The sequence below is a fragment of the Sebastes fasciatus genome, chromosome 14 (assembly GCF_043250625.1).
Source record: "Sebastes fasciatus isolate fSebFas1 chromosome 14, fSebFas1.pri, whole genome shotgun sequence".
Classification (NCBI taxonomy): Eukaryota; Metazoa; Chordata; class Actinopteri; order Perciformes; family Sebastidae; genus Sebastes; species Sebastes fasciatus.
In genome coordinates, this window is record NC_133808.1 from 8,708,292 (window position 1) to 8,728,806 (window position 20,515).

Below are 20,515 nucleotides of genomic sequence, written 5' to 3' on the forward strand. Positions count from 1 at the left end.
GAGATAAGACAGGAAGCATTGAAGCACCTTTCCTTAACATTCAGAGAATAGGAACAGCTCTTATCATGGCTCTCACTTAGATACTTCCAGGTCATTTCAATCCGTTAGGAACCTCCCGCTGCGAAAAAGACGTTTCGAACGCAGCCCTAGTGTCGGTCTTACTAGTTTCTCAAGATTACCGACCCAGTAAACAGTGACATTTATCACTGAACGCAGCCCTCATAAAAAGCATCAGGAATTGAGCAGAAATTCAGCAAGAATTAAGAACCAAGACTCCAGTACTTAGAAACAAAGTTCAGCCTTTATTGGAATGTTGCAAGGCATTAAATACACAAATTCCATTCTTTTTTAATAATTTGGTATTTAATAATAAAAAAAACTCTAGTCTAACAATACTGGTCTGACAGTCGTTCTTATTCAGTTTCATCTTTATAACCTCAGTAAGTCCTCTCTCTTTCCTTTCACTGCATCACAGAGGTGGAATCCTGACATTGTCGGAAGTGAAAGCAGATGTGAATTAAATGTACTGTATGAAGAATTAAAGGGGAGACAGCAATGACACACGTCGGGGACTAATAGGAGAACACCTACTCAAACTCAAGAAAATACTGCGTATCAAAGCTGCATCGTGGGTTAAAACAGTCTCTTGCTGATACTGGTATCTATTATTTTTTTTCCCCTGATTTCCCATTTTACATATAAAAACTTTTGTATGAAATATAAACAAGCTCTTACCGTGATACACAGACGTGCATTTTGAAGCTGGAAAAAAATGCAGAAAATAAAAGGAGACAATAATATGTTCCAAACTTGTCAAAGATCTCGAGAGTCTTCGGATCGTGCCCGGACTCGTGTTTTATAAACATAAATAATATGTTCTGGTGTCAGGAAATTACTATCAATGTTTTTTTGTTATCATGTTTTACGCTCCCACCAACACCATCTTTATAGCCATCATCACTATCATCATCATAATCTTTATCATCATCACTCACTGCATGTTGCTAAACAGATCCAGAAATGTTCTTAAAACTGTTTTGGCTTTACAAACCGTTTTCCCTCATTTTGACAAAAAAAGAAAAAAGAAAAAAAAAACAGAAAAAAAAAAAAAAAGGAACATTCACAATAAATTTTCCAGCCGGTCTGTGTTTGGTCTGGTCTCTTTTTTTTTTTTTTTTCTATATTCTGGATCGCCTTCTCGTCCCACACATCCATAGCTGAACAAGTAATCAAAAAGCACAGAAGCACCGCCGTCCCCCAACCTCCTGAGCCTGTCCTTTACACAGCCTAACTTCACCACCCCCACCCGCCGCTGTTAGACTCTGGAGGTCCGAAGTTAAGACATGACTCCAAACACAGGGTTGTGGCGACAGATGCTCGGCCCGATCTCTTCGTAGTCCTTTTTGGTGTGGCAAACCTGGTAGAACTCAGGCTGTGGAGGTAAAAAATGAAAATGAAAGTGAGTACAAACCTAGGCCTACATTAGAACAGAACAGGAAAAAAAAACAGAACACATCATTAAACTAGAATTACCGCCTCGCGGTTGTATGCCTCCGCCAACCAGTCAAGGTGCAGTTTATATCCATGGCTGTCTAAAATGACATCACTTCATCATTTTATCCTCTTAGACATTTATGAAACTCTCATAATTAGCGTGTGAATTCTGGAGTTATGGGACGAAAACGCGTTTTGTGAGGTCGCAGTGACCTTGACCTAAATTCAAATCAGTTCATCCTTGAGTCCAAGTGGATGTTTGTGCCAAATTTGAAGAAATTCCCTCAAGATATTGCGTTCATGAGAACGGTACACGTTCATGAGAACGGTACACGTTCATGAGAACAGCGCGTGTTGTCGGCACGGAGTGCATACAAAGTTGCATATATTTGCATATCTATTTGCTGCATGTTTTGTTTTCTTTGATGGTTTATTCTATTTATTTTAAACAAACTGCTGGTGGGAAAAGTTGCACTCTCTTTGTACCAAAGGATCTTCTCAAACGAATCTTGTACCAGGTAGCAGATGTTTTTGGAAAGCAAATGTAAAAGCTTTAAAGTCGAACTCAAATTATAATTGTATTTTTTTTCTACTACAGCATACAGGTCTACTCTTTAAATCACATGTACTGGGCTCTCTTGAAGAAAAAAATAAGTTCCCCAAAATGGAGAGGAAGTGGGACGGGCCGCTGGATCCGGAAGGGTTTTCCCTCTCATTCAGAATGTAATATTTAGGGCTGTCAAAGTTAACGCTTAATAACACGATAACGCAAATTCATTTTAACGCCTCTAATGTCTTTAACGCAAATCGAACTTTTGGAGGTTGTAGCGGGCTCTGAATTTATCCAGAATTTTCAAACCGAATCGAAGCTCCAGATTGTGTTTAAATTTTGCCGTCGTTAGTGGCACAGTAAACTCTGTGATCAAATGTTTCTTGCTGAAATGCACCTTGGGAGTCGTAGTTAATCTCTACCTCAGAGTTTTTAATAAACACGGGCTTGTACCTTTGACTTTTTATCAAATCAGATATTTTCTAACACAGTTGTTACTGAAGATTTAATCTCGGGAGTCATATAAACATTGTCTATAGGAAAAATGAATGGGACTTATACTTCCAGAACCAGTGGCTCCTGAGATAACTCCATTGTGTGACAACACAATGCGATGTAAGCCGCCAACACACTTCACTGGCCAATCACATACATGCCTGCCCACTCAGAGGCTTGAAGGCTAAAGGAGCATTTCTGATGCATTTCTGTCTTCCTTTCAATATAGTAAGAACTTTAAAATATCTAAAAATAACTTTGACATGATTGTTGATTACAAAACCACTAATGGTGATTTAAGTTGGAACAATCAAACAACTGTGTTGTAACAAGCGGTTGCAAATAATAATGTATGTTCATTTGTATGAAAATGTCATCAATGATTACTTCAGGTTCTTAAGTATTTACTCCCAATGTACAATTTTGGTGGAATTATCTACAAATGAAACCACTGAGATGATGATAATGATGAACTGGATTTCTAAAAGAGAATACAATTGTGGCAGCTGTTAATATCGAGCATAAAGTCTCCTTTAACTGAGAAAACCTGAGACATACAGAAAAGAGCAATTATTGTTATCAGGGAACAATTAGCCTTTTGTGAATCAACTGGCAGAGACCTTTGCTCACAGTCATATTTCATGCTGGTATAATGATCAGCTTCGCTCACACAAATAACTCATCAAGGGGGGATAAAAGAATAATGAAATGTCGCGACCACCCACAGCATTCACTTCCACTCAGTAGGACGAAAATAAATTACACAGCACACGAGCCCCTCAATGTCACACAAGATGATGAAAGCCATAATGTTGGTGAATCTAAAGGTAGATATCATCTATCCTGTCATAATGTATAACTACAGTGCATGCTGATAAAGTAGTGTGGGTGCATGTTTGAAATACTTACAGTTGATGCTAACATTGATCCACCGAACCACACTGCGTATCTCTGCATATGATGAGTGATAACTTGGACATCGATTGGTTTGGGCTGCGGAGGGAGAAGAATTGGGGATCAGTTACTCAACCACCCTGCCTGGGAGCTACAGGATGGGATGCAATAATAATGGGATGACATGGGACAGAAGCTGGTTGATTAAATGGAAGGGGCTTTTAAAGCCCCCCCTCCACTGTATTTGACATTTCTATGATATTTCATATTTATTTGAGTCATTTCCTGACTAAGTTGATTAGTCACACTGTTTGCCAACATTTTATTGACAAATAATTCAATTTTGTGCTCAAAGTTAAAAAAAGAAGGTTGTTGGTAAAATGGGAATATGATGTATGACTATAGTAAAAGCTGCAAGTCATACGCCATCCGTCATCCGTCATCCTCCAAGCTGCAGGCGCACTCCTGCTCGTTTGCGTCTGAGCAGCAGCAAACTGATAAATCTGTTCATCTGTCTGTCACTTTGTCTTTCTAGTTAGTTAGCTAGTTGGTGTAGTTAGCTAGCCCAACTTGTTGCATTAGCTAACTGAGGGTTTTCATTTTATTTTGAAGTTTCCTCCACCTTAGTTTAGTGTGTTTATTTTCACAATGGCATTTCTGGATGCAGTGAACGGGTGCAATCAATGTAGTGAATTACAAGAAATCTCACTGGCAGAATTAAATAGCACATCACGCTGACTGTCTCTTTCACTCGCTTCATCTAAACTGTGTCGAAAAACGATGCAATCTGGTTGCCATGGTAATGAATTACGTATGACAATTAACCAAACCCCCATTCTCTGTTTCAGAAAACTGGCTGGAGGGGGGCTTTAAAGACATGACATGTGGGATCTTAAAAACTGTCCACGTTTCACAGATATTATCAACAAAGCTTCTAAACAGCAGAGGGAAATCCGTCTGCACAAAACATAACACTAAGATTTTCAGTTTGAAGATGTAATGCAAGTATATGCATCACTTTAACGAAACTATCACAGAAAATCTCTCCTGGAACCGCTTAGTAAGTTTTAAAATGACACGCTTAAACATAAAATGCACATGTATGGTTTATATACATTACTGAGGGCCTGTACACATCACGCTTAATTCCCTGAAATGAGTTTTCATCCATGTCTAGGGTATTTTGGGATAGATGTGGTATCTGTTTTGTTTTTTTCTTTGTTGTAGACAAAACCTGCTCACATTACTTTCAGCATGTTTTCTATTTAATTTCTAGCTATATTCACCATGTGCTTCTTCCATGCCTGAGGTGGATTTACAGATGCCAGTCAGCTCAGCCTCAGGCTGGATGACATTCTCACCAAGATGAATTACAGGCATTGCCTTCACAGCTTGACCAAGTAAGGAGGAGGCAAGGAGAGGCTGACCATATACTTTTCTTCCCTGAAGGTGAAACACTTCAATTGTTTTCCATTTTAAGGGTTTTAAACTTAATACATTTGCAATTGAAATAAACTAATCTACATTCAATACACATCTGTGCCAACAACAATTGTAGTAGGAGAGGACATAAACTTTAAAAGACATTTTTTCGCAGTTTCACTCCTCGCACAGTAATTGTGTTTTGTCGAGCAGTATCGATCTTTAGTGCGTATAAATTAAAGTGGCACGCTCACCTTGAGCTTGCCTCCGCTCAGCTCCTCGCTCATCTTCAGTCTGGCATCAACCGACCTCTTTAAGTCTCTCTGCAGACGGCGCCCAAAGTCCCTGAACATGGTGGAGCCTCCTGACAGGACAACGTTCTGTGGAGGGAAAGGTGATGGGGATTACAAACGCTGTAGAATAAGAAGCACTTAATACATGCGACCTGCAACTTGCTACTGGCCAGCCAGTACGGGACAACATTCCACTAGTGTGTTGGAAGTGTGATGGGAAATAGCACTTGATAAACACAGTGACGGACGGACGGATCAATCGCAGGAAAAAATACAGCAAGCTGGGTGCAAAAATATCATGAATATGAGTCAAGACTCTAACACAAAGCCCCTACCCTACTAATTACTAATTCATTTGAATATGAGCTGAAATATAACATTTTCCCCTGAAAATAATGCAGTAAGTCTGTTGGTAGCAGTATTTCAGGTGTAGTCAAAGCAGATCTTATTGAACGGTGCAAAGTATTTCAGAAAAAGAGCCCAATCTGACAAAGCTTGTGAATCCTCCAACAATTGTTCACATGGCCGGGTTCATCCCAAACAAGCATGCTGTCGTTATGGTGGATGTCAGCTTACCTTATAGAGAGGACGTCTGACATCAATAGGGCAGTTCTGAATGACCTCGTCCACAACTTCAGAGATGGGCTGGGTGAAGTCAGGGTTGGCAAACTGGGATTTGTGGGTAAACAAAGAAGGCATGTTATGCTGTGCAGTGCATGTACCAAAGCTACAACGGTAAAGATCACACACCAAAATGTGCCTGAGCTATGTGCAATAAAATATCCTGGAAGTCAGAGACTGTGTATATGAAAATAGCTGCCATGAAGGCAAACAAGGTGGGGACACACACATTATGACGGTTCAACTGAAATACTTCAGTCATGTTCCCTCGCTTTGATTCACACTGCACTGACCTCTGGGTGGAAGAAGATCTCGGGCCCCAGGAAGCGCTCGTAGCCCACGTCGATGGTGAACTCCTTCTTGCTGATGGAATTGATGCCGGTGTACTGCTTGATCCACTTGGAGCCGTCCGTGTCGTACTTGCTGATTTCTTTGACTAGATCCGGGCACACGTAGCTGAATCGCTCCTGGTGTGAGTAAAGTTATATAATCAGCTTCAGTAAGCACAAAAAATAATTACAAATGGTGCTAATAATTCTCCCATAGTATAGATGACTATGTGTTAGTAATGCTTGTAAAAAAAAGTAGGGCTGTCAATCGATAAAAATATCTAATCGGGATTAATCGCATGATTGTCCTTAGTTAATTGTCATTAATCGCAAATAATCACACATTTTTTTTCTGTTCAAAATGTACCTTAAAGGGAGATTTGTCAAGTATTTAATACTCTTAACGACATGGGAGTGGGCAAATATGCTGCTTTATGCAAATGTATGTACATACTGTATATATTATTGGAAGTCAATTAACAATCCCTTTGAAAATGGCCATGCCTGTTTTTCCTCGCAAGAATTTAGTGTAATTTTGGAGCGTTATTTAGCCTCCTTTGCCTAGTATGACATGGTTCGTACCAGTTCGTTCCTTAGGTTTTCTAGTTTCATATGATACCATCACTCTAGCTTTAAAACTGAGCCCGCTACAACCTAAAAATCACAAGTTGCGTTAATGCGTTAAACTAATTAGTGACGTTAAAACAAATTTGTGTTAACGCGTTATTAACTTTGACAACCCTAGTAAAAAGGTAAGAAGGTTGCAGTATCTCTTGCAATGTAATCCTTGTTTTTAATCTCTGTGTATAAACGGGTTTCCAAGCAACATCATCTGAGAGATACAGTTACTGTGTGTTTAAGGCGGTTTAATGAAGTCTCTGGGATCAATACTTCAGTGATCAGTTCGATGTGTAGTTACAGCTTCAGTGTGGGATTTGGTGACAGCTGATCGAGGTGGCGAACTGATGGCTTTGGATGGAAAATGCCTCACGTTGTTACCATGCAAGTGTGCTGAATCGCTTCATGATCCTGTGTAGCTGATAATTAATACTTGTTAAATCGAGTATTGACGTAGTTTCTTGCGAGTAAAGTTTTGCCTCTTCCTACTGCGGTCATGTCTAATGTGAGTTTTTGCACTGACATAACACATCTGGCATATATCTCGGTATATTTTGAGGATACAGCAGGATTTTCATACAAGCTAATGTTACAAATATAATAACCATAGTAATAAAAATTCACCTCTAAACAGTCATTTTATTGGTTTGCAGCAAGGTGCTTTATTTCCTAATAGTGAAAATGTCCATTTATAAGCTATGGCCCCGCTGCACACGCGTCCTTGATTGTTTTTAAAGCTTTGATTATCATCAGTGACATTGAATCAACCGGCAAACTGCAAAATCCACCAACAAAATGTCCTCTTCAGTTTGTGTCAACATTTAGTTATCATTGTGTTGTAATGCAAGACTGAAAATGAGAGCAGGGACTGTTTTTGGTTGACCTCGGCGTATTCTACTACTATTTGGGAAGTTATAAAAACACATTCAATTTGAAAACTTACAGAGTTTGGAGTGTAATTGAGTTTGCTTCTGTAACAGTGAATATGAATGAGCAGAACATAAGAGTATACTGTATATTCAGAGGAGATGTCATCAGTTTGATTTGCAGGGAACGTGGTCCATACTGCAAGCAAGGCAGCGGCGGAATGAACATTTCAATACATGATTGGCAATATGCACGACGCACATCCCCTCGATGCTAATGCTAATTATTTGAATGCACATTATTTCTTGTTTGTCTGTCTCGGGGTAATGAAGGATGGTCTTTGACATCTCGAACAAAGTCTTGGATAACAAGCTATTTAATAAACATGGGGGAATTGTGGAGATTTGAGGTGAATCAATAAAATGTGGTGACTGGCAGAAGGAACAACAATAAGAGAAGGCATACAGCATTAATATGAAGTCATGTCTATTTGTGACCTGTAGAAATGGAAAATTAAATTATCTATAGTTTGGGTTGATCTCAGTTTGCGGAGCTGGGTTAATTATCAGAAACTAAACAAAACAAAGCAAAACAAAAGCAGTGGGTTTTTGAAGGACACCAGCGGTACGTAACAGGCAGACCAACAGTGCCACCTGCTGTCCTCAAGCAGAAAAACAATCTAATATTTCAAACAGAAGTAAAGAAATCCATAGTTCATCACTATCACTAAGGTGGTAACAAGACTGAAGAAGGATAAAATAATGAACTATGTTGATTGTCTCTCTATCAACATGTCAGCTAGAGATATCATGGACCTCAGCACAGTTAAACAGAACTTTATCTGTAACATCTCAGTCCCCCACTGTGAGCCTCAGCCTCCAGACAAACAAACATTCACAGAAATCTATGGAAGCCCATTTCCATCAATGTGATGAAAAGAAGATCCTATAAATAATGACTTAATATCTCAAAATAATGAGACACTTTCTCAATATTTTGACCCAGGCCTATCAGGCCACTAAGTTATTCATTTGAGATACTAAGTCATTATTTTGACATAAGTAAGTCATTATTTTGAGAAAGTTTCTCATTATTTGAGATATTATGTCATTATTTCGACATAAGTAAGTAATTATTTTGAAATACCAAGTCAATATTTTGAGAACGTTTCTCATTATTTGCGATACCAAGTCATTATTCCAAGAAAGTTTGTCATATCCGGTAGGGTTTAGTAACTTTACGGTGAGCTAAGCGAACTTAACATTCTTGTATGCAACTTCTAACATCAATATAATATTCTTCAAATATTTCTATATTAACTTATGGCATTTCTCTGTTATTATCAGTAATGTATTTTATTATTTTAAGTTTGAATTTATCATGTATATACTAACATATGTTCCGTTGTAGCTTCTCAACAGTTAATGATATTTTTCTCTTCTATAAATCAGTATAATATCAGACCGTCAGTCTGTGCATCCTGTCCACAGGCTCTCCAGATAACAGAGAAGAGATTCATTTGCCAGTTGTTTGTCACACCACCGTGTAAGCAAAAGAACACCACTGCTGTGAAACCAGAAGCCTCTATGTGTTGTATCCCACTGATGATACATGGAATTCCCCATGGGTCACCAGTCAGCACCTTCTTAGTACAGGAAGTGGCTTATGGGAATTGTAGCTGAAGAACCAACCTTGACTGCCTTGGCTGTCTCCAGCGACTGCTCCGGTGGGATGCCCACCTCCCTCTCCCTCAGAAGCTGCTGGGTGAAGTAGGTGATGTCTCGTCCTGCGATGGGAATGTGCTTTATACAGCTGCCGATTACATAGCCTTCAGCCTGAGAGACACACAAGAATAAATAAAGAGTCAGACAGGAAGAGAAAAAAAAACAGAGCTTATGACATATATTTCATAATTCTACAGTTGTTATAGCTTGATATTATTCCATCAGCACTGCGAGGCCTTCTCCATATCCTCATGGTGTTGTGTTTGGCTCCTTTTTTGCGCATGTTCAGCAGAGGTTACAGACATGCTGACTCAGTCACCCGGCCTCTAAATGGATTCTGCAAGCACATTTCCTAAAACTGAGTAATTCCTTCCAGCCTCTGACCCACTTTGGCCTACTTTTAAACATCAACACTATCCTGTTCCTGAGCAAGTAGATAGGTGGAAACATTTCAGTCTTGTCCACATAGTGTATGAAACCTCAATATAACACATCTCTACACACTGTTCTTAAACACTGCCGCCCCTCATCGTGGTTATATGTGAGTCGACAGTGTTTTATTAACAGTCAATGATGAAGGGAATGAACGCAAAACTTAATAAAAACGCTGTACTGAATGAAGCAAAATAAATGACCATGACTCTCTCAGGAATTAAAACTAGCAAGGCCACCTAATGAATGGATGTTTACCAAAGGTCCTACCTAGTCATCGTGAAATATTTACATGAGATAAATAAGTATAAATATTTAGATATTTAAATTTAATCACGATTAATCGCATGATTGTCCGGTATTAATCGCAAATTAATCACACATTTTTTATTTGTTCAAAATGTACCTTAAAGGGAGATTTGTCATGTATTTAATACTCTTATCAACATGGGAGTGGACAAATATGCTTGCCTTATGCAAATGTATGTATATATTTATTACTGGAAATCAATTAACAACACAAATCGATGACAAATATTGTCCAGAAACCCTCACAGGTACTGCATTTAGCATAAAAAATATGCACAAATCATAACATGGCAAACTGCAGCCCAACAGGCAACAACAGCTGTCAGTGTGTCAGTGTGCTGACTTGGCTATAACTTGCCCCAAACTGCATGTGATTATTATAAAGTGGGCATGTCTGTAAAGGGGAGACTCGTAGGTACCGATAGAACCCATTTTTATTCACATATCTTGAGGTCAGAGGTCAAGGGACCCCTTTGGCCAAGACATGTTTGGTACTAATGGATTCCTTAGGTTTTCTAGTTTCCTATGATGCCAGTATCTTCACTCTGGCTTTAAAACTGAGCCCGGTACAACCTCCGGAAATCGATGCGTTAATGCGTTAACGTAAATTTGTTTTGACGCCACTAATTTCTTTAACGCCTTATTATCTCTATAACTTTGACAGACCTAATAAATATCAAACTCTTATCAAAACGAAATGGTTGTGGTGACATACTGTATGGCTCTCCCGGCCATACATGTAAATGTTGAAGAACTACACTGAGTTAGAGTGAGCAATTGATGGAGCTGTGTCTTTTGGAGAGTGTGTGCCTGTCGATCTGGAAACTCACCACGGGGATGACGTGGGTGACACCGTCTCCGCTGTCGATGACAGTGCCCGTCAGCGTCCTCTCTCCCACCTGTCTGGACGTCCAGGAGGCTGCTAGAGCAAGCACAGCCTGGCACACACATAACAGAGAAATGTCATACAGATAATACCCTGACTTGTATGTTCACATGTAAATGCTATTCTGTGACACATTCCTGTGTACTACTACACCACAGTGTCATGGTTACACATGGGCAGTAAACACGCCTAACATTTGATAAGATGATGAATTTAAAAACTGACTTTTGATTGCATATTAGGATAACAAAATTATAAATCAGATGAGAGGAATATCTGAAGGGTATAACGTGTATTTCCTTATCCTACACAAACTAGATGACCCAGCATATCTCACCTGCACAGCGATGTACAGCCCCGGTACATTGAAGGACTCGAACATGATCTCGGCTGTGTACTCTCTGTTTTCTGGTGTGTTCAGAGGAGGCTCTGTCTGCAGAGGGAGAATAAACAACACACGCTAGCTGACGATCGGACCGTACAGTGTGAGCATAGAAATCGTGAGCTTTGGCTTAACATCGCAAACAATGTACTCGCACAGCAGCAGTAGGAATTACACAACATTTCTAAAATCGTTCAGTGTATGCCCGGTTTTACCAGGAGGAAGTAGTGGTCCTCTGGCTCAGCCCTCAGGTACTTGAAGATGATCTGCTCCATGAAGCGCTCCATTAGGTCCCAGTCCTCCACGATCCCATGACGGATTGGCCACTGTTGGCACAAGGGGTCAGCTAATTAGAACACTGCACTGAGATACAATGGCAGCGGGAGGGCATAAATATAAGATGCAAAAACAGCACACCTGTAAAATGGGGTTGCTATAATGACAAACTGCTTGCAACACCACTTTGGAAAAATAGTAATATTGTCCTTTTGGATTAAACTTCCTGTCTAGATGGTTTCTCTGGCCACCTATTTTTTTGTGTGACCTCTGCACAGCTGACCTCTAAACTACTGAAGGTGAATATCTGCACTGCAGTGCAACATATAGGTCTGTTCATGCTTATAACTGCAAATATGTTGTATGTGTAGATACTGTTTATAAGCAGCAGCCCTTATACCAATCTGACTTTTTCATTTCTACATTTCTGGTGGCATAACAGTACTTTCATGATGAAATCTGACAACAGGTCCATCAACACAAGACACTTTCTTCTCTGTTTGCAGAGCAATGACAATATCTAAAATACACAGCATGTAAGTGTACTAATGACCTGATTGCCATCATCCACAACACTAGGATGAAGGTGAAGTGAGTGAACAATGTTCAGAGCTTATTCAATAATGGGCCTTTCACACTGAACGCGGCAACAGCACCACTGCGCTCTGAGACCCATTATTTCCAACGGCTTTTCTCAGCGCCGAGCAGAGCGGGAGCGCAGAACAAACCGCCTTCTGTGTGAAAGGCCTATAATGCTTCCTCAAGAATGCCACTAGACTTTGAAGCTCCTTCCCAGGTGTCACTAACAACAATCATTATGGATGCATTAATTTTAGGTGTTCCAGGGCCGTACACTGTACCCCAAAGCCATACTACACACTGACTTTATATAGTATGCTATTTTTGCAGTTGATATGCAAGAAATCAACATACTTAAACATTTATACTAACAGGAAATGACAATAAGTGCACTAGTGGATGTCAATCAAACCGAAACTTTAGAATGCCACTGCCAATTAAACTTAGCAAAATGACAGCAAAATGTTTTCCCACCATCTAATTAGATGTCATCTTTCCAGATGTGATTAGCTCCCTCTAATGCATTAAAGCAACTTTCGATTTTTAGGTTGTAGCGGGCTCAGTTTTAAAGCTAGAATGAAGATACTGGCATCAAACCTAAGGAATCCATCGGTACCATGTCATACTAGCTTGAGGTGAAGGAGGTTAAATAACGCTCCAAACGTACGCTAAATTTTGGGAGGAAAAACTGGCATGGCCATTTTCAAAGGGTTCCCTTGACCTCTGACCTCACGATATGTGAATGAAAATGGGTTCTATGGGTACCCACGAGTCTCCCCTTTACAGACATGCCCACTTTATGATAATCACATGCAGTTTGGGGGCAAGTCATCGTCAAGTCAGCACACTGACACACTGATAGCTGTTGTTGCTTGTCAGGCTGCAGTTTGCCATGTCATGATTTGAGCATTTTTTTTATGTTAAATGCAGTACCTGACTGCATGACTGAATGACTATATTTGTCATTGTTTTGTGTTGTTAATTGATTTCCAATAATAAATACTGAATATACATACATTTGCATAAAGCAGCATATTTGCCCACTCCCATGTTGAGAAGAGTATTAAATACTTGATAAATCTCCCTTTTTCTCACATTCTGAACAGATAAAAAATGTGTGATTAATTTGTGATTAATCGCAATTAACTATGGACCATCATGCGATTAATCGTGATTAGATATTTTCATCGATTGAAAGCCCTAGTACAAATATGTATTGAGTCACTTTTTTCTAGTGTGAACTCGCTGCAAACTCATGTGGCAGAGAAGTGGGACACAGTTCATGCTGGCTAACTGGCTTACTAGGACACCTAAAATGAGCAGAGCCATTTTCCTGCCATGACGAGTCTACTGTGGGAGGCCTACTGCCTGTACCAAAGAGGACATTTGAACAACTGTGTGTGCTGCTGCTGCTGTATGTTTTTACACCTTTTATAATACGCCTGGAGACCCAGATACACAGGAATAATTGCATCTGATAAAATCAGATTTTGTCAGCAAAGTCACTGAACATATACTAAATTTAGAGTTATCTTATACATAGTCTTATCTTCATCTAATCTCTATATTAATCCATATACAGTAGTTGTATATGCAGCAAGTCCAATTCACCCGGTGGTTCCTACAAATTAAATGCCAACAGAATGTCATTTCACACAGACATGCTAATCAACCTCCTTTAAAAGGCCATATTGTTGGAGAAATACACAATAATAAAAGAGAAACATCTCAGCAAAATGGCGATAAAGTGTCTCCTTTAACCTGCTTCTTGTTTACGAATCACTAAAAGCATTACATGTGCGATGAATATATCAGTTCTCTAAAGAAACTGAAAAATATCAAACATTTGCTTTGCCAGTCTCTTCTGTGGGTGTGCTGAGCTGTCAGGGTCACGTACCTTAGTGGAATATGAGGGCTTGTCTACTGCTTCATCTCCGATGTAGAAATCTAAGTCATCCACCCCCTTCATCATCCTCCGCTGGGCCTGATCTCCGACCTTGGCTGACTCTTTGATGGCGATACCTGATAAGAAAAATAGAGAATTCAATAGAGAACAACGGAGAGGATAAACTCTCCTACAAAGTTGTGCACATTGTATTGATAAATAAGTTGGTCAAGAATCATCAAACATTTTTTACAACTTTTTTGTATATATAATTATAATCAAATTAAATTAAAACATTTTGAATTGGATGTGAATGAGACCCTTAAAAATGTTTAAACCGTGACAGGTGTTACAGGGACAATCTCAGATAATAAGAAGAAGGCAAACTTCTTGTTGTAACATATTTTTTTTTTAAATTATGACAAACATTTTCCTCTTTCCAAAGATGCATCATGGTCATTGTTAGTTTCACAGCCCTGGTTGGCTGGTGTGATTCAATGCACGGTGAAATACTCACATGATGGAACGATGAACTGCGGCTCTGTGTTCCCTGCATACCCCAGTTTGGTGTAACTGCAAGAGAAAAGCATCACATTTCATTACATAGAGGCGAGGCTGCATGTGCTGGACCAAACCAAACCACCTGCTACACTGCTGGCACTACATTTGGATTCATGAAAGTTTATTTCAGGAAAAGATTATTTTTGGCTTCCATCTCCTATGCTATCGTTTTGATCAATGACATCAGTGTCCTTAGGCGGGTTGGTCGGGTGCCAAAAGCAGCGGCAGCTCTGGAGTTTGTCAATGTGAGGCCATTAAAAGAGCCATTCATGTAGTATTGAGAAACTGAAGACTATTCATATTTGTCTCGAGGGGGAAAAAAGATCACTACTGCATGAACAGACCATCCTTAATATAAACTAGCTGTGACCTCAACACTGCTGCTTTCTTTTTTTCTCTATGCAATAAAAAAAGCGAGCAAAACCTTAACCAAAGAGGGAAGTTGTATGAATAAACCAAATGATGCACGATGTTTCTAAAAATCATTATGACTGGGACACATGAGCAACATTTCCACCTCCATACTCATATAACATTCAGTTAAGACACCTTCAGCCTTGGCATCAAAGACTTTAGTCTTAACAGCCTTCTCTGTGTCTCTGCTCTGTACAAATGGTGTTTTGTGGGGCACATGCTAACCAGATGTAGTCTCGACTGTGTTGGGCCCAGACAGGACTCTGATACTTCCTGCACACAGGGCCCAAGGGACTGATAGAAGACACTGCTGACGATTGCCAAAGCACTGTGGGCATAATAGGCCACATCCTGGTCATAATAGTGGCTCCACGGAATCAGCAGTCTTTAAAAGAAATGACCTGGGAATGTTATGCAAAAACGTTGGTCTAAAATAGGCTTAATGTGAGTTACAACAACTGTCCTAACTGTGTCTTTTGTTTGTTCATCTGCATAACAAGTACCAATCTAAAACCTTTTAGATTCAACAACTTTGTGAAAGCTTTTACATTTCCTGTCCTGGACACCAATCAAAGATTTCCTTTTCCTGGATAAAAATCTTCCTGTTGCACATGGAATGGTGCATTTCATTTTTTTATATAGACAGCAACAAGAAATTGTGTAGAATAAACTACAATTACCACCTTGCGGTCGTATGCCTCCGTCAACCAGTCACATTACAGTTTACATCCATGTCTGTCCAAAATGTCATCACTTCATTTTATCCTATTAAGACATTTGTGTGAAATTGTCATAATTAGCATATGAATTTCCGGAGTTATGGCCAAAAACGGGTTTTGAGAGGTCACAGTGACCTTTGGACAACCCGAAAACATAAAAAGGAAACAGATATATGAGATTAAGACACAGCACTCACAATGAGTGTCTCTTGATTACTATCTCAGAAAAAAAGAAAAATGAAGAGAGCTGGATAGATATTCACAATCTACATTTATGGTGATGGACTTGCATTCATAAAGCGCCTTTCTAGTCTTCCGACCACTCAAAGCGCTTTACACTACGTGCCAAGATTTACCCATTCACACTGATGGCAGAGGCTGCAATACAAGGTGCCAACCTGCTCATCAGGATGTAAACTAACGCTCACTCACACAAACACCCCATGAATGTATAAAGAGAACTGGATAGAGCGTTGAAGGCGGACTCCTGTTCATTCCTATGAGAGTTGCTAAGTGGCGCATGAAGCCAAAATGGCTCGACTGCCAAGTGATAAAGTACCCGGATCATCCGGCGATCTTCCACAACCATTGGGCCCATAGAGCAGGCGCAGTTGCATTTTCTTTAACTCTGCTCCCAGCCCTCGGACCAGCCTCAGTCTGGGTCTCATTCACATGACAGAGGAAGGAAAATAACTCTGGCTTCAGCTATTAATACATTTTAAAACTTTTAGGATCTAATTATTTAAATACGGGTTATTCAAGGTTTCATACTGGGAACATAGTGGGACGTCTAAGTCTATGTGGAAAAGTCTTTTTTGGCCCAATGGCATCACGTGATGGAGACGGGGGTTGTAGTACCACCGTTTGGCCACTACGGAAATTTTCATCAAAGCCCGGTGCTCTTCCTGTGGGCTTGACACACCCAGGAGCACTTGAAGGTTCACTATCTTGCCCAAGGACACTTCGACATGGAGGAGCCGGGGATCAAACCACTAATCTTTTGATTAGTGGACAACCCGCTCTGCCTCCTGAGCCACAGCCTTTCTTGTGTCAAATAACTTCACCCTCCTCTGACATGAACTGACACTACCTGACAGGCGACAGCGACCACCACTACCGGTTTTTCCTCATCATCTGAGTGACTTTTAAATCAAAGCGTGGTGTGTGGATAAAGTTATATAATCTTATCTGTCACGTACGCTGAAAAACCAACAGAGCTGCCAGTGTTGATTTTTCTACGGTAGAGCCAGGAGAAAGAACACAAAGGGAACATGCAATAGATCAAATACAGTAGGAAGCTGGGAGAAATAGTTGGCAGGCCCACTATGTGCCGTATTACTAAAAATAATAGCACAATTTATTTCAATCTGTTGAGGTCTAAGGTCTAAGTTCATACTGCGTTGTAATATAGGGAACTTCTCCCACTAGGGACTGACAGTATCTTCTCATGTCTCTGGGCTTGATAGAGGCCTGTATGCAGGAGTTTGGTCACTGCAACTTCTCCGCTCATTGACGAAATGCCAGAATCACTTGCATACTGCTTGCACCTTCATACCACAGAACAGTCCCAGCTTGTCTGCCTCAACCTGCCTCGACAAGCTTACAATACACCACATGTCTGACTGTGGACATCATTGCACAGGACAGCTGGAGCCCAACCAGCAGCTGAACTACTGGAGTAAACCACTTTTGGTAAATTATTATATATGTTAGTATCTCTTTTGGAAATCTTACATTTTGTTATCTATAGCTTGATGAGGCATCTACTTTTGGGCAAATAGTAATCTGTTGTCGATAATGTATGTCTACTTTACATTGTAGTTTAACTTACACCCATGCTTACTGAGGCTCATTAATGATTGAAGCCTTATGTTATGAAATCTCAGCTGTTTGCTTAAGAGTTGAAGATTTACTCCACCCAACCCTTTGCCTCCACTGAGCTGCAACACCTGAGTTTTTTTTTTTACTATGGAAGCCTTGATGTGATGCTAGTTTTGCACAAAAGACAACCTAACTGACACTCTACCCAAATGTGGATGTGAGCGTGGTTTCCATTGCATGGTTAAGTAGTTTATTCTAATAATAGCAGCCAGGCTGATGAGAAGATTGATGTGTAAAAGGAAGTGGATGTTGTCACTGTTTGGACATCATGAGCATGACTCAGAAACATCTGTTGAACTCCCCATACAACATCTGCCCATATAGCTGGTACTCTCTGGCTAAGCTGCAAAGCCATAGCATGTCAAAATTTCCACTTAAAAACAACTAATCACGAACCACATCTCAACCTAAACTGTGACATAATGAGTGTTATTTCTGCAGATAAAAAAAAGTAAATCCTCTTGTCGTCATTGATATTGGAGCATATGTGTTATGACTGTAAGGCTTGGCCAGAAAGTAGAAGCCATCTGCTTGATGAGTAGAAGCTAGTGCAGGCCAACATGATTCTCAACTACACTTTCTTTTGCTGTCCCAGTGCAGATCAGAAGCAGCAGACTGGTTAACAGCCTGAAGGGAGGATGAGTGGAGAGGTATGCAGTGTGAGGAGCGACGAGTTCAAGCCTCTACATGCAAGCAATGCAAACCACTTTTAGCCCCCAAAACTAACTGAGCATACCTATCACGCTGAGTACTACTGGTATTTAGACAAATCTGCATGTCGGCATTGGTTATAAGACATTTCTCTTGCTCAAAATGAGAGTCACTCATAGAAAAGAATACTGACTGTGCGGGTTCATGTGGAAACAGTAATAAAACGATGATGACACACAAGAATATCTTTCAAATGTCTCACATGGTTTAAACCTTCATCTCAGCTGACTCTTCCTACACTTCACTCTTTTAATTACTTAGCTATAGTTTCTCCTCTGTGTTATTATTAGTATCATTTTGTGTGCCCCCTTTGTAAAGCGTCCTTGGGTTTCTGAAATGCGTTATATAAGTCCAATTTATTATTATTATTATTATCTAAAAAAAAAAAAAAACATGAGAAGTTAAAGTCTACCTAATACCAAAAGCAGGTAAGGATGTGTGCACACCGATCAATACGAACACTGCTGCAGGAGGAGCTCAGAGACAATCTAGTCCCATGTTATTCTCTATATGTCCCTTAAAACAACATTTGCTGGTTATTAGACATTTCTCTTGCTCAAAATAAGAGTCACTCATAGAAAAGAATACCTACACACTGACTGTGTGGGTTCATGTGGATACAATAATAAAACGATAATGACACAAGAATATCTTTCAAATGTCTTACATGGTTTAAACCTTCATCTAAAAAGAAAAATGAGAAGTCTACCTAATACCAAAAGCAGGTAAGGATGTGTGCACACCAATCAATACAAACACTGCTGCAGCTCAGAGACAATCTAGTTATTCTCTATGTCCCTTAAAACAACATCTGCTGCTCAAGCAGATTCTTATATTAGGTAAATACAATGTATTTGTTTAGGGGAAATAACCGGTAGCCTGGCAGGGCAAAAGAAGAGCAATTAGAGAAGTTAATGAAAACAGCATGCTCGGATGCCGAGAAACGACCATATATGGAGTAAAAAGCGTGAATGAGGAAGTGTATAAGGCTGAATAGGAAGTAGTATTGCGCCTGCTCACATCCATCCAACACTAACGAGCAAAAAAAAAAAGATTTATGGATTGCAACTAAAAAGTCACTAGGATATCTATAATTGAACTAAAAATATGGCCAATTAACACAGAATAGTTAGACTACAATTGGCTAATAAAGGGCCTGAACAGCTCCAAATGAATGAAAGCAGCTGTTCCTCGGTCTGGTTCCGGGCTTTGCAGCAGCATAACGATACACTAGCTGGGCAGGAATCAAACCTAACCTAGTGTGAATACTAGCTGATGATGAGGCTAGATGAAAAGCTGGACATGGAGATAAACAGTGACAGAGCAAGGCAGAGCAGCTCCAACGACCTGACCGGGTTTATCCCTGCATGCAAACCGGGAGAGAGTAATAACATCACAGTTAGCTGGTTAGCATGTTAGCTCGCTGGCTACACACACCCAGTCGCTGCTGCTGCTGCTGACACTGACAGTCCTCTACTCAGCCTCTCCGTGACAACCAGAGCTACCGCGGTTCGGTCCGGTTCGGTCCGGTTTGTAACAGCTTACCCTGTGCCGCAGTCGACAACACACGCCGGTAACCGTCCAGCCATCCTCCCGGAGTGTCTGCTGCTGTGTAGAACCGGTTAACTGTTGATGGATAAGCAGCAGGCTGTGTCGGTGGAGGATATGTGACAAGCCGTCCCTCACAGGCGGAACCCTGAGCCCGCACACGGAGAGCAGTTTCCTCTTCCGCACTCGGCTACTAGCAGGGAGAGAGGAGCCAAGATGGCGGAGTGGAGGTAGAGGCCGGTAGAGCTGAGAGGCAGAGAGGCAGAGAGACTCAGGCAGAGCTGTGCAGCTGTCAATCATCCAGAGAGGAGGACGTTACTCTACATGAACCAATGGATTATACTCTTATAATCTTGTATATTAATATACACCCCCTTTGTTTTATTTTATTTCATGTGTTATATTTTAACATATTTCTATTCTGCTTTGATTTCAGTTTTTTTAGTGTTCTTATGTGTGTTTACTAAAAAATTAGCATATATATATATATATATACATATATATATATATATATATATATATATAGGCCTATATTTTGTGGTTTTTTCTATTTACTAATAAGGTGTACTTGTACTTTTCTAACATGGAAAATATACCGTATTTTATGTAAATTAAATTTGAATAA

The 20,515-nt window shown here is 40.1% G+C and overlaps 1 protein-coding gene across 2 annotated transcripts; it reads right to left on the bottom strand.

Annotated features, from left to right (window-relative positions):
* Positions 1-282: 282 nt before the first annotated feature.
* On the bottom strand, positions 283-20,155 carry LOC141782335 (actin-related protein 3). 2 transcript variants are annotated; one of them, XM_074658576.1, is made up of 12 exons: positions 19,888-20,155; positions 14,574-14,629; positions 14,069-14,193; positions 11,532-11,642; positions 11,272-11,367; positions 10,879-10,986; positions 9,275-9,418; positions 6,063-6,236; positions 5,725-5,817; positions 5,110-5,235; positions 3,449-3,532; positions 283-1,432 (listed from the first exon to the last, which is right to left on the bottom strand). In XM_074658576.1, exons 1-12 carry the CDS (start codon positions 19,929-19,931, stop codon positions 1,337-1,339), a joined length of 1,257 nt encoding a protein of 418 aa, XP_074514677.1. In that variant the 5' UTR covers positions 19,932-20,155; the 3' UTR covers positions 283-1,336. The 2 variants fall into 2 exon arrangements, with proteins under 2 accessions (XP_074514677.1, XP_074514678.1); XM_074658577.1 differs by lacking the exon at positions 19,888-20,155 and adding an exon at positions 16,457-16,948 and having other exon boundaries at positions 14,574-16,326.
* Positions 20,156-20,515: the final 360 nt, after the last annotated feature.

What these genes read in the sequence shown, in the direction of transcription:
- LOC141782335 (XM_074658576.1), bottom strand. Translation starts at nt 19,931, where the DNA reads ATGGCTGGACGGTTACCGGCGTGTGTTGTCGACTGCGGCACAGG. An exon ending in AGCCCTCATATTCCACTAAG is followed by an intron (nt 11,643 to 14,068) that starts GTACGTGACCCT and finishes TTGTGCCAACAG; the next exon opens with TGGCCAATCCGTCATGGGAT. An exon ending in TCACCCACGTCATCCCCGTG is followed by an intron (nt 9,419 to 10,878) that starts GTGAGTTTCCAG and finishes TGTGTCTCTCAG; the next exon opens with GCTGAAGGCTATGTAATCGG.